Here is a 15,277-nt window from a genome sequence, read left to right as displayed (position 1 = left end):
CAAACAACACTAACATCAACTTCTTCAATTTCCATTAAACCTCTTCCCCAAATCTGATTCTTTCCCTATCCCTCGGTCTCCTTTCTTCCAACTTGCCAGTCCCTCCCTTTTCCTATCAGAGAGCTACCCTTCCCCCATCTCCTCAGCTTTTTTTCCTCTTCTACCCTCCCACCTGTATCTACCTATGACACTTGTTAGCCTGTGGTTCCTCCCCCTGCCCCTTCCTCCCATCTTTTTATTCAGGTGCCTGTCTGCCTTTTGCATATACCTTGACAAAGGTTACCCTTTACTTTCTATGGATGCTGTGTGACCTGCTGAGTTTTTCCAGCACTTTTGGGTATTGCAATAAATTGTTGATGGCAATATAGTACAAACAAAATTGAAAAGTATTTATGATTATTAGCCTCATAGCTGTACCTTGATGTGCTGGTTGCTGCACTCTCTCAGGATAGGATTAGGCAGACTGCTGCAGTGCTTTCTCCAACTGTTGTAGATTGAAAGTACAACCTCCGCCAATCTTGGTGGCCATTTTGCCAAGAACTTCTGACCAAGTACCTTTAAATATTTTAGCATCAGATCCAGTATCCCTCCATTCTTTAGATTGTTCAATAAGAACCTGTGAACATCTTGCTTTTCTGTTGGTTTAAAAAACTAGGATAACATACATTCTATAATGTACATTACATAAAGCCCATTTCATTCCATTACATTATTCACAGAAACATCAACATAAAATGCAAAATGTACACGAGGACAAAAGGAAATTCATCAGTCAAACAACTCTTATTCAAAGCCACTTTGAGACCTGGGGGCAAAGTTGGTACTTGCTGCAAAGTTTGAAAAACAAACAAAAAGGTTGCAAGCAAAATAAGTCGAAGAGGAAATGAAATTGAAGACTGGTCTGTATTTCCTTTCTCCTCTTGGGCACGAATAGTGGCTGACCTGTGGAGCCAAAAACCAAAGAGCAAGGAAAGGCCATAGAAGGGGCACAAACAGCAGTGGACACTTGCAGTGAGAAATTTCAGGTTACACAGTAATAACTGAGAGAGAACCAAAACTGATATTCCAGTTCAAAGAGTGATACGTTGTAAGGGGAGATAGCTGACTGGTACCTTCATTTTACTATTTTTATTCCCCAAATTAAAAATAAAGGCAGGTGCCTGAATAAATGTAAAAGGCAGCTCTCTGAGTGGGAGAAGGTCCCTGGAATCATTAATCATCCTAATTAAAAGGTCCAGTTACAGAGCCCCATGGGAACCTTCTCTGTTGCTATTTAACAAATCAGAGTCGCAGCAATACAAGAAGTGAATCCAACTGCAGCTTCAATCTTGATGAAGGGCTCAAACTGGAAACATCAACTAACCATCCCCCCACCCAGAGATGGAATACAAGGCGTTGTTCCTCCAAGTTGTGGGTGGCCTTGGTTTGGCAATAGACAAGGACACCCTTTACTTTTGATGGATGCTGGATGTCCTGCTGAGTTTCTCCAACAAATATGTGTATCGCAGAATGAGAACCTATTTTCTCATCAGGATGTTGCCTGGTACTGTCGCGGAGAATTTACACAGACTAAAGGCATTGCCTCTCAACACATGGAGTGCTCACAATAAGAAAGATAATTTAACCATGCAAAGAGCAGAAAACAAGTGCAATTTAGCCCTTTGTAAAAACACAAAGCTGGAGAAACTCAACACGTCAAGCATTGCCCTTTATATAGCAAAGGTAAAAAATACATAACCAACATTTTGGGCGAGAGCCCTTCATCAACTTGGCCCTATGAAGAATAAGGATGGGAACTGAAAAGCCAGGGATATTTAATATTTAGGAAAGACAGGCAGAAGAAAGGAGGCAGAGAAGCACTGTTTATCAAAGAGGGTATCAGTACAACTGTGACAAAGGACATTTGCTCAGAGAAACCCAATATGGAATCTCAAGAATTACCAACGTTGATCCTCTTTCCCCCCTCAGTGGTGCTGATATTGGGAATAGTGTTATTCATGAAGAGTACAGCTATAATAATGGGTGAATATCATCTACATACAGTATAGATTGGGCAAGACAAATTCATAATAATATTCTAAAGGAGGAATTTCTGAAGTGCACCCATGACATTTTAAGATCAAAGAGTTCAGGAGTTAACCTGAGAAAAGACAACCCTAAACAGAATATTGTGCAATGAGAAAAAATATCAATTAACAATTTTGTGGTCTGGGTCCCAAAACATGAATTCTTAATTAACATGGAGAGTGAGAGAATTTGAAGGGAATGTCATTTAAAGGATTGATTGTGGGAACTGTTAAAAAGTGCTGGACAAATTACAAAATGTGTTCACTCCTCTCTGGCATAAAAATGAAACAAGAAAGGTAGCTCATTTATGGCTTACAAAAGAAATAGCAAATCAGAGGAGAAATAAAAAATGGCCAGAAGGAGCAGTGGGGACAAAGGATTGGGAGCAGTTTAGTATTCAGTGAGAATAGGATGCAAAGAATGTAAAAACAGATGGTAAAAGTTTCTATAAACATGAGAGGGAGGGAAAAAAAGCTGAGTAAAAACTTAGTGGTTCCTTACAGCCTGAAACAATAACAGTGTGAAATTCCATTTGTCACTCTTTGGCCCACCTACTCAACTGTTACAAACTTTGATATCCTTTCTCACTGTCTACTACACCCACTTTGGTGTCATCAGAAAAGTTACTAATCAAGTTATTGCTATGCAATACAAATCATTAATATTGATGACAAACAGCAGTGGACACAGTACTGACCCCTGCGACACAACTCTGGACACAGGCCTCAAATCAGAAAAACATCCCTCCACTACAGATTGTACTTTTCTTATCTGGTCCTCTGTGGTCTGGAAACTCCCATGGTCCAGCACGTTTGAATCTGCCGCCATTAGTACAAACTCCTTAAAGACAGCACAGACTCGAACCCCAGTCGTTGTAAATGTGTTGTGCTAACTGCTTCACTAACTGTGCCTCCCCACATTATTATTTCCTATTTTAAGCTTTGTTCTACCTTTGATATGTTTACATGAGGGTTCCATTAGGAGTAAATTTCTGTTTTACGTCATTTTCTGTGCTCAGCAATGGCAAGGTCCCAACGTCATCAGATTAAAGAGGTACAACTTGTACAACCATCTGCCTCCGTACTTCAGTCTTGAATCCAAACAGACCAGCTCACCTTGGATTCCATGCAAGTTATTCTTCCAGACTAACCAGCCATGCAGAATCTTATCAAAGGCCTTGCCTGACCATGCTCTCATTATGTTTCACCCTCTGGAAACACATTGGCTCTGAGCTCTCATTATTTGAATCCAATCAATAGATAAGTAAAGTTACACAAATTTCTAAGAATTGGCATCTTCAAATACACATTATTGGTGGCATTCTGAGAATTGAGTCTGTTTCAAGGAACCTTCCAAAATTCCGAACTCCTGATCAAATGAAGTAATAGCAACAAGCTATTTGTCATGACAAAAGATCAAGCTGCAGCATAACTTGCACTTGTATAACAAATGTAAAATATCCAGAATAAATAAAATTTAGCACCAAGCCACTCAGGGAGCTATTAGGATTGGTAGCCTCAAGCTTGGTCAAAAAGGTAGGTTTTACATGGATGAATATCAGGCTGATAAAAATGAGATAATACTATTAACAAATTTTGAATATGAAAGATACCAAAAAGGAATTAAATTTAAATGGAAGACAGATGGAATAAAATATCTTTGAACAGCAATTGACAATAACTTGTAAAATCTGTATAAACTAAATTAAGTTGCTCTTCTTGCGAAGATAGAAAGAGACCGACAGAAATGGAGGGACTTACCGATTACTTTGGTGGGAAGGGTTAACTGTGTCAAAATGAAAGTGATGCCAAGACTGCAATACCTTTTTCCAAAAGCTGCCTATTCCAGTACCCAAACACTTTTTTAAGCTAATAAACAACCATATTAGTCAGTTCCCATGGAATAATAAGGTACCAAGAATTGCACTGGAAAAACTGACATAGGACGATGGGCTGGGAGGACTTAGATTCCAGATTTTTAAAAATACTACCTAGTTGCATAGGCTAGATTTCTCACAGCCTTCTTTGTGGAAGACAGCCCCCACTCTTGGATTCAGATGGGAATGTACTCAATGGGTGAGGAGGAAGTAAAGGACTTTATCTATAAATGGAGTTTCAAATCACTAAAGAAAAAGATGGATAACCCTATTCTGATACATATAATTAGAACATGGGAAATTAATGAATGTATAGGAAAAAAGTAGGGATACAATAAAAGCATCATTGTGTAAAAATGTTATTGCTTATGAACATGGGCAATAGAATATTAAATTTGTGTTATGACAAAGGAATAAGATATATTATGGACAGTTACATGGAAGGAATTCTTAGTCCTTTGAACAATTAAAACACAAATACGGAGTGGCCAATGGGACCACCTTCTGTTTTCTCCAGCTAAGATCGTTCTTACGAGAAATATGAGGACCAATGTTAACCCCACCTGAAATTAGTGAAACTGAACAAACGGTTTGGATGGGGAATACATCCAAATTTATAACAAAAATGTACCATGCTCTCCAGAGCGAAAGTGCAAAACCAGGGTTGCAGAGGTCAAGGAAAAGATGGGAGTCGCACCTTAGGTGTGGTGATTTCAGAAAGAGGATAGTCATATTGGTGTAAGGACAACATGACATCAATTATAAATGCAAGATATGGACTGGTTCAGTATAATATTTTACACCAATTATATCTTACCCCACAAAAGTTACACAGATCAAAAGCTGAAATTTCAGAGATATGTTTTAGATGTAGGACTGAGACAGGAACTTTTCTACCTGCCATGTGGTCATGCATAAAAGTGAGGCCATTTTGGCAAGAAATCGCAGAAAAATTAACCAGGATAACATGTGGCCTTCACGGAGCTATATCTATTAGGTAATTTCATGGAAATAAATGACAAATTGACTAAATATTAAATCTCATTTATAAAAATAGCACTGGCAGTAGCAAAAAAAATGTATCGCGATCACTTGGAAGCCCAACTCCCCTCTACTTCTAGAATGATGGACTATGGAAAAAAAAATCACATAGCTTAAAGAATAAATATGAAAATTTTGTAAAGGTCTGGCAGCCATACCTGGACTACATAGGGGCCCAGATACAGTATAAAAAGGAAAAAGAGTATAAAAGTAACTATTATGGATGCAAAAACACAGTTTCCCCAAGTGTACTCTATATACTTAAAATATATGCAAGCTCTGACGGTGAACGGATCTGTATGTTTGGAGGGGGAGGGAGGGAGAGGACGGTTTTGTTTTTGTTTGTTGTGTTTGTGAGAAAAAGTTTAAGATATTGTATATTTAAAATGTTACTATGTACATTCCCCCCCCCCCAAATAAATAAATAAATGGAATTTTAAAGAAAAAGGTTGGCTTTACAAGGTGTCTTAAAGGAAGAAATAAAATAGGGAGGCAGAGACGATTAAGGAGGAAAATCCAAAGTTTAGATTCAAAGAAACTGTAGTTGCAGATGTCAATGGTGAAGAAATTAATTTCAAATATGATCAAAAGGCCAAACTTGAGGCAGGATAAATGTCAGAGGGTTAAGGGTCTGTCAGAAAATAGAGAGGCAAAGATGATCAAGGCGATGGCTTGATTTGAAACTCGGCTGAATTTTTTTTAAAACTAAGCTGTTGCCTAGCTATGTCAACATATGATGGCTAAAACAGAGCCAGTGGGGAGGGGGGTGGGGGAGAAAGAAAAACACACGCTACAGATACTAGAATTACAGGAGGAACTCAGGAGGTCAGACAGCATCCACAGATCAGTCAGGTTAGGACCTTTTATCAAGTACAAGATAAAATAGGAAAAATTACATACACAAGGGGATAAAAGAATCGGGGTGGTGGGGAAGAAGAGGTGACAGATCATAGGACGGGAAATGGAGAGGCAGGTTGAGAGAGAAATCATTGGGTTGAAGGAGGGAAGAGAAAAGAAGTCTCTGAGACAGAAAAAAAAATATAGGTGCTGGTAAAGAAGATATGGAAACAATGGTGGTAGAAAACTTCATTGTTTATGCCGTTAGATTTAAGGCTGTCTAGGAAGAATGTGAGGTGTTCTCAGGTTTGGCTCACCCAGATGTATATTGAAGAAATACAGATATTACTTTTTCCATCATAAAAATATCAGAAATAATTTTAAGATCTGGGCTATTTTTTTTGTGAAAATTTGCTGCATTAATTGGAGAATGGTGAAGAATTGAAAAAAAACTGGGAAATGGATGCTGTAGTTTCATTACCAAAATATGTGGGTTATATAGCTAGGAAGTTTCCCCAGAGGAACAGGTGACTTAAAGAATCTGAGAGGAATTGATGAGAATATAAGGACCATAAAAAATTGAATTCACATGGAATGAGTGAATATGAGTGGTTGATAGACAGTGCAAGCCAGAGGATATTAGGGTGCTGAGACAAAAAGTGATCAACAGTGATTATGCAGAAAACTGGAAAGTTCCCTGATGAAACCTTGAGATGAAAACCTACCAAATTCCATGAAAGATGAAGGATCAAATTGCATTCTATAAGGGCCCATTAGTTGTTGACTTTCCTTTTTCAGTTCTGTCTGTACTTCAAAGGTGCTAAAAGCATCTTCTTCATCGTCCAATTCAACCCTCTTCAGCCTAGTAGGAGAAAAGAAGTCAGCATGAAAAGTCTGTCTTACTATAGAAGTAGTACTGTAGGCAAAAGCTGGAATGTGAGGAGTTGATTGACTGCTTGAGCTTAACCCCATTCAGTAAGATTGTGGTAGATCAGATCTTGGTCTCAACACAAATTGTGCCACTCTCCACAGAATCACAACTCCCCTTGTAATTCAATTGTCTGCCAATCTCCACTTTGAATTGATTACCTTGCCCTTTAGAGGAGAAGCTAAATTTACATGACACAAGTGTTTAAAGCAAGACAATCCCAAAGTGTTGAGGAATATGTCAATTAAAAAGGGTCACGAGTACAAGTTGAAGGAGGAAGATCCTGGTGAAATGCACAAAAACATTCATTCATACATCGCGCATTTGAAAAAGTAGCTGAGTGGAATGATAGGAGTGAGAAGCTCAGAGGATAAATAACTCGTGTCTTATAAATCTGATAGAGTTTCCTTTAAGGAAATGTATGTGGAAATTGAAGCAAGATGTGTGGTAGACATGCTTTAAATGGACTTAAGTAAAGCTACTGACAAAGTCTCAGATGCTAGGCTAGTCCAAAAGGTTGAGACACAAGGGATACCAGATGAAATGACAAATAGGACCTAAATAGAGAAAAAGTGAATAGGGAAGCTGGAGGGACTCAGCAAGCCAGGCAGCATCCATGGGCTGATATGGTCAGTCAACAATTTGGGTCAACTCAAAGGGTACAACAATCTACCAGAATTAGTCCTGGGACCTTTGTTGTTTATATATATATATATATATATATATATAGATATATATAGATATATATATAGATATATATCTATAGATATATATATATATATATATCTATATATATATATAGATATATATATATAGATATATATATATATATATAGATAGATATATATATATATATATACATATATATATATATATATCTATATATATCTATATAGATATATATATATATATATACATATATATATGTGCCATCGGGCACACAAAACTCAAAACGGTCAACCAGTTTACCTATCTCGGCTGCACCATTTCATCAGATGCAAGGATCGACAACAAGATACACAACAGACTCGCCAAGGCAAATAGCACCTTTGGAAGACTACACAAAAGAGTCTGGAAAAACAACCAACTGAAAAACCTCACAAAGATAAGCGTATACAGAGCCGTTGTCATACCCACACTCCTGTTCGGCTCTGAATCATGGGTCCTCTACCGGCATCACCTACGGCTCCTAGAACGCTTCCACCAGCATTGTCTCCGCTCCATCCTCAACATTCATTGGAGCGACTTCATCCCTAACATCGAAGTACTCGAGATGGCAGAGGCCGACAGCATCGAGTCCACGCTGCTGAAGATCCAGTTGCGCTGGGTGGGTCATGTCTCCAGAATGGAGGACCATCGCCTTCCCAAGATCGTGTTATATGGCGAGCTCTCCACTGGCCACCGTGACAAAGGTGCACCAAAGAAGAGGTACAAGGACTGCCTAAAGAAATCTCTTGGTGCCTGCCACATTGACCACCGCCAGTGGGCTGATATCGCCTCAAACCGTGCATCTTGGCGCCTCACAGTTTGGCGGGCAGCAACCACCTTTGAAGAAGACCACAGAGCCCACCTCACTGACAAAAGACAAAGGAGGAAAAACCCAACACCCAACCCCAACCCACCAATTTTCCCCTGCAACCGCTGCAACCGTGTCTGCCTGTCCCGCATCAGACTTGTCAGCCACAATCGAGCCAGCAGCTGACGTGGACTTTTACCCCCTCCATAAATCTTTGTCCGCGAAGCCAAGCCAAAGAAAATATATATATATAGACACACACACACACACACACACACACACACATATATACACACACACACACATATATACACACACACACACATATATATACACACACACATACACACACACACATACACACATATACACACACACACACATATACACACACACATACACACACACACACACATATACACACACACATACACACACACACACATATATTATACACACATACATATATATATATATATATATATATATATATAATTAATAAAAAAGAGCAGGGATGTGATTTTGAGGCTTTCTCAGGCATTGGTGAGACCTCACTTGGAGTACTGTGAGCAGTTTTGGGTTCCTCATTTCAGAAAGGATGTGCTGACATGGGAGAGGGTTCAGAGGAGGTTCACAAGGAAGTTTCCAGAAAAGAAACCATTATCATATGAGAAGTGTTTGACAGCTTTTGGCCTGTATTCATTGGAATTTAGGAGAATGAGGACAGAATAGATGATGAAAGGTTATTTCCCATGGTGGGAGAGTCTTGGACAAGACAGCACAACTTCAGGCTTAGAACAGAGATGCAGAGGAATTTCTTCAGTCAGAGGGTGCAAATCTGTAGAATTTGTTGCCACAGGCAGTTGAGGAGGCCAAATCATTGAGTGTATTTAAGGCAGAGATTAATAGGTTCTTGATTAGCCAGGCCATCAAAGGATAATGAGAAGGATGGGCAGTGGGGCTAAGGGAGAAAAGGGACCTGCTTATTATTAAATGGTGGGGCAGACTCAATGAACTGAATAGCCTATTTCTGTTCCTGTGTGTTATGGTTGTCCTTAATGACCTTTATGAGAATATAGATTGGCAATTTTGTAGACAAAATGGAATTGGAAGAGCTGTAGATAGCATAAAGTTAACTAAAGATACAGTGGGATATTGCTAGGATGGAAAGATGAGCAGAGGGGCAACAGACAAAATTTAATCTAAACATGCCACAATACATTTTAAGAAGTCAAAAGTAGTCAGACACACAGATTAATTGAGGGGTCCTTTGGACAAGATGAACAGAGGGGCCTACAGGTGCATGCAGTTAGAAAGTGGTGGCACAGATGAATAGGGTAGTGAAGAAGGCACTTGGTAGATTGAGACATTGAGTTGGAACATCATAACGCAGCTTCACAAAACATTGGTAAGATAATTTTTGAAGTATTGTGGACAGTTCTAGTTGCCATGCTATTAGAACGATATAGTAGCAATAGTAAAAGTGCAAAGAGATCTTCAGGTCTTGTCTGAAATAGAGAGTGGTTGTTATAAAATGCAATTGGATAGGGTGCATGCATTCTCATGGAACATTGATAAACTAATCCAGCAATGACAACTGGAGAATCTAAAATCAGATAAGTAAATCTGGAATAAACAGCTAGTTTCAGTATTGATGACTGCAAAATTACTGGATTGTTGTTTTAAACAAAATCCAATTCTCACTTTCAAAAAATTAGTTATCCATGAGTGAGAAAGAGGGTATGAAATCTTGCTGAGAAACAGGTGATAACAATTTGATCAAATTGTGGCAGCTCACCCACACAACAGGCAAACTGGCTCACAAAGTCACGGGCAAGTCCATGGCAGATCTGATTGTGAGAGGTTTGAGTGCGGGGCAAGCCCACAGCCTAGTGGCAGACATCATAAAAGTCCCAGGAGTTGCAAGCATCATCAGGTTCCAAGGAATTTAAATACGTGCAAGAGTTCTATTAAAGTCAGTTGGTTCAACTCACTTTTGACTCACTGCACGCCTTGTGCACCCACATTGGTGACCCTGATGGTCCAAACGGCATTTGGACCTAACAATGACCGACCCAAGCACTCAAAATGCAGTTTCACTGAAACTGCTGGCTTTCTGGACCTCACAGCCACAGGTCTGGTTTGAACAGGCTGAAGCCCAATTCCACGTCAGTTAAATCATCTCGGACACCACAAAGTACAACTATGTGGTCTGTTCACTAGACCAGGAAACAGCAAGGCCACATCATCAACTTCCTACACCAGCCAATGGTTGTGGGCGGATAGGTATGAAACAATCAAGGCACTCCTGATCTGTACTTTTGGCTTTTCCCTCCGTAAGTGTGCAGCGCGGTTGCTCCACATGGATGGCCTAGGCGACTGCACATTATCAGACAATGAAAGAGATATTGCCACGAGCAGACCCATAAGCCATGTTTGCTGTTTGAACAGATATCTTTCTTGAGCAGATGCCAGAAGATGTCCGCCTCCTCATCACTGACAATTTCAGAGACCCACGCAAAGTAGTGGCCCATGCAAATATCCTGTGTCACACCAAGCAGCATGGCGGGGCCTCCATTGACCAAGTTGCTGCATCACGCCCTAAGGGCTGGGTCTTCCCCACGCCACCAACCAGCAGAGAGCAACCCCAATTCAGATCATTGGGGTTGAGGAGCTAACCATTGCCGCCCACCCTGTTCTTTTCCAGGAAATGACAGGGCTGGCCGTTGCTAATGGCTATGGTGGCTGGCCACCATGATAGCTTTCTTTACTTATGGGACCAACACTTCAAGCGAAAGTTCCTCGTATACACAGGGGCAGAGGGCACATGGGCATCTTGCCCCCCTCAAGCCATGACACCCACGCCTTGACAGTCAAGACCAGTGCTCACCACTGCCAACAACAGCAGTATTCACACATATGGCATGTGAACCATCCCACTACAGTTCAGTTCCAGCCATTTCCCCTAGTCATTTATGCTGGCAGCAGTGTTGCAGCCTTTATTGGGTGCAGATTTCCTCCTGCCTCCTCGTGGACCTCAAGGAACGACACCTAGTGAATGCCAAGACCTTCCAGACCTTATCGCTTGGTGAAGCTAAGTAACACCTGGACTCTATGACTTTGTCAGATAACAAATTTGCCAGACCATTATTATACCACAGTTATCCACCGACACCCCTAAGCATACACGCCCAGGCATGCAGGCTCCCACCCAACAAACTCCACCTCGCCAAGGAGGAATTCAAGAAATGGAGGAGATGGGGAACGTCCGGCACTCAGACAGCCCATGGGCCTCTCCGCTACACGTGGTGCCCAAGACAGCCAGAGGCCATGTGGGGACTACAGAAGTATCAACAATGCCACCATAACCAACTGCTACCTAGTGCCCCACATTCAGGATTTTATGGCCAATTTGCATGAGATACATATCTTTTCCATCGTCGACCTGGTCCGCGGATATCACCAGATTCCCATCCACCCCAGTGATTACCCCAAGATGGCCCTTATCACCCCATTTGGCCTATTTGAGTTCCTACAGATGCTTTTCAGACTCAAGAATGCAGCACAGACATTCCAGCGGCTCACAGACTCAGTGGGGTGTGGCTTGGATTTCATCTTCATCTACCTAGATGATATCCTGATCGCCAGCCACTTGATGTTCCTGCGTTAACTCTGCCATCACATGAGTGAATACAGCCTGGCTGTCAACCCCACAAAGTGCCAGTTCAGACTGTCAGCCATCGATTTCCTTGGGCACTGCATCAACCGGCATGGAGCGGTTCCCTTGCTGACGAAAGTCCAGGCCATTCCCCAGTATGCCATGTCAAGGGCCTGCAGGAGTTCATGGGCATGATCAACTTTGACCACCAATTCCTACCATCAGCGGCCTGAATCATGCAACCCCTGTTCGGCCTGATCTCCAGCAAGGCCAAGAAAATCACCCAGGACACGGAGTCAGTAGCGGCATTCGAGCAGACCAAGGGTACCCTTGCAAACACCACCCTCCTGGTACACCAGTGGGTGGATGTGCCCACAGCCCTCACGGTTGATGCTTCCAACTCAGCAGTCGGCAGCGTGCTGGAACAACTAATTGAGGATCAATAGAAACCACTCACATTCCACAGAGAACTGCTCGCCCTCTACCTCGCCATCTGGCACTTCCTGTATTTCTTGGAGGGACGGGAGTTCAGAGTCTTCACAGACCACAAACCCCTCACCTTTGCATTCGCCAAAGTGTCAGATCCATGGTCAGCACAGCAGCAATGCCATCTATCATGCCTCTCAAGAGTATACCACCACCATCAAACACATCTCTGGGAAAAACCACACCTCCATCCACTCGGTGCATTCTCTGTCCCCAGGGGTTGCACTACGCAGTGCTCGCCGAGGCACAACAGCTAAACAAAGAAATGCCAGTCTACTGCACTGCAATCTCGGGCCTGCAACTTGAGGACATCCCCATCAGCCCAACAAGCAGCAATCTCCTCTGTGACATGTCCACCGGCCAACCCTGGCCCATCATTCCAGCCACTTGGAGCATCGCATTTTTGACACACTACAGTCCAACTGATGGCAGATAGATTTGCTTGGCACAGCCTACGCAAGCAGGTCAGGTATTGGGCCAGGACGTGCATACACTGCCAGACCTCCAAAGTCCAAAGGCACATGAAAGCCCCCCTTCAATCCTTCCAGCTGATGCACAGGATGTTTGAGCAAGTGAACATGTGAACATCGTCGGTCTGCTGCTTGTCTCCTGGGGAGCATGATACCAGTTCTCCATGATCGACAGGTTCACCAGGTGGCCGCCAGAAGCCGTACCTGCTCACCGACACATCGAAAGAGTTCTGCGCCAGAGCCCTCTTTGAAAACTGGGTTTGTACATTTCAGCCTACTTGCCAACATCACCTCAGACCGGGTTGGGGGGCGGGGGGGTGCAGGGTGGTGCAGTTCACATCCAGCCTATGGTCAACCCTAGAACAGCGACTTGTGGCCCAGCTGCACCACACCATAGCCTATCATCTGCAGTCCAACAGCCTGGTAGTGCATTTCCATTGGCATCTGAAGTCAGCCTTGATGGCGTGTCTCCAAGGCCCAGATTGGGTGCTTCTTGGCATTGACACAGCTCCCAAAGACTTAGCCATGTCTTCAGCAGAGTTAGTATATCACGCTCCACTGACAGTTCCAAGTGAGTTTGTGCCAGTGACCTGTGGCACAGAGGAAACACTCATGGCTTTGTTCATAAGAATCTGAGAGAAGGAAGGAACACTAGTTCCTGTCCCAACCTCGTGCTATGGCCCAACTCCTTCCTTTGTCCCTAAGGACCTCCAGAACTGTGACTATGTCTTCATCCACAAAGTGATGTACCGTACAAAAGCTCGTACAAGGTGGTGCATCAGATTGGAACCACCTGTGACCTTGATGTGAATGGCCATGAGGAGATCTTCACTACTGACTGCCTCAAGCCAGTGTACCTAGACCTGGAACACCCTGTGACGAGGCCATTCCCACATATCAATGAGGTTGGCCACCCAAACGAACAAGAGATGTTGGCCATTGACTTCACACCTCATAATGCCAGTTGGGGGGGGGGGGGGGGGAGGATCATGTGGTGGCTCACCCATGCAAACAGGTGAACCCACTCATGGAATCACGGGAAAGTCCATGGCAGATCTGACTGTGAGAGCTCTGAATGCAGGGCAAACCCACAGCCTAGCGGCTGACGTCATAAACTTCACAGGAGTTGCAAGCGTCGTCGGGTTCCAAGGGAATTAAGCGCATGCGAGAGTTCTATTAAAGTCCATTGGTTCAACTCACTTTCAACTCTGCATGGTTCTTTCACTCGCTCTACAAAATTTAAATTTGGGCACACAGCACGGTAACCATTCTACAAAATTTAAATTTAGGCATACAGCATGGAAACTAGTCCTTCCAGCCCATGAGCCCATGCTGCCAAATTACACCCAATTAACCTACAACACACATACACTTTGAAGGATGGGACTAAACCAGAGCACCCAGAGGAAACCCACGGAGACACGGGGAGAATGTACAAAACTCCTTACAGATGGAGTCAGATTTGAACCCGGTTAGCTGGCGCTGTAATACTGTGCCATTAATGATAGTTTAATTGAGAACAGTTAATCTAAATTTGCAAGAGATTCATAATGAATATATACACAAAAAGGAAAAGATTAAATTATGAACTAAGCAAAGAACTACAAGTAAAACCATAATCTGGTGTATTTTATTAGATATGCCAAAAGACTTAACAGAATGCTGTTCTTTGGAATGTTGTTAAAACTCAGCTTCAAAGGACTGTGGATTAAACAGTAAAAGAGAGATTATAACTCCATGCTGGAGGATAAGGCTGTCACAAGAGTGAGATGTCCAGCTGCCTACAACATTCCTTGTCGCCGTATTCTGGATCTCCAGATTGCAAGACTGTATAGAAGCTATTGGCCATTAATATAGAATGAGCACATGTCCGCAGAAAAACAGGCATATAAAGCAGGAGTAAATTCCATTTTGTGGCACACAAATTACTGGGTCAGCCTCTGCTCAACTAATACAGCACTGAGAACATTTAAAATATCAATATCTTTCACTAAAAGGGCCATTTTACCTTGAGGGCAAGAACTTAACAAGCAGTTCTTGAAAGTCAACCTTCTCTTCTTTTTTACACTTGGTGTTTCTCACTCGAGCAGAGCGCCTCTTAGCGGGCTCGCCAGCCTCATCAGCAATCCGCTTCCTCTTCGAGCCTTTTTTTGTCTTGTCCATGATCAAAGAGTCTGTTTTCAAATTTATTTCAACAGAAAACATCAGGAAATTACTTACAAAGACATCTTTTCAGTATTAATGGCAAAAATGTTGCTACATCAATCATACCACACTTTACATAAATGTTCTCAGAACCAACAGAAAAGTTAAGCCATACTTGATTACCAGCAACTGCTTTTACAATATACTAGTGGTGGTGGTCAACCAGATCTTCCGAAATGCCTCCCTTCTTCCA

General features: G+C 42.2%; 2 protein-coding genes across 21 annotated transcripts in view; one reads left to right on the top strand and one right to left on the bottom strand.

Annotated features, from left to right (window-relative positions):
• The window catches only part of patz1 (POZ/BTB and AT hook containing zinc finger 1), a 749,193-nt gene that overhangs the window by 432,134 nt on the left and 301,782 nt on the right, over window positions 1-15,277 (top strand). The window lies entirely within an intron of this gene.
• Window positions 1-15,277, bottom strand: part of LOC138761246 (calcineurin-binding protein cabin-1-like) — a 449,064-nt gene that overhangs the window by 373,814 nt on the left and 59,973 nt on the right. For all 12 annotated transcript variants that reach the window (XM_069933059.1, XM_069933061.1, XM_069933058.1 and 9 more), the window contains 3 exons: window positions 14,888-15,053; window positions 6,547-6,683; window positions 418-635 (listed from right to left, as the gene is read on the bottom strand). In XM_069933059.1, the coding sequence (XP_069789160.1) occupies window positions 418-635; window positions 6,547-6,683; window positions 14,888-15,053 (521 nt within the window). The remainder of the gene's footprint in view (window positions 1-417; window positions 636-6,546; window positions 6,684-14,887; window positions 15,054-15,277) is intronic.

This window comes from Narcine bancroftii, chromosome 4 (genome assembly GCF_036971445.1).
Source record: "Narcine bancroftii isolate sNarBan1 chromosome 4, sNarBan1.hap1, whole genome shotgun sequence".
Taxonomy (NCBI): domain Eukaryota; kingdom Metazoa; phylum Chordata; class Chondrichthyes; order Torpediniformes; family Narcinidae; genus Narcine; species Narcine bancroftii.
The sequence above is the reverse complement of the archived record's forward strand: the minus strand, read 5'-3'. Positions and strand labels throughout refer to the sequence as shown.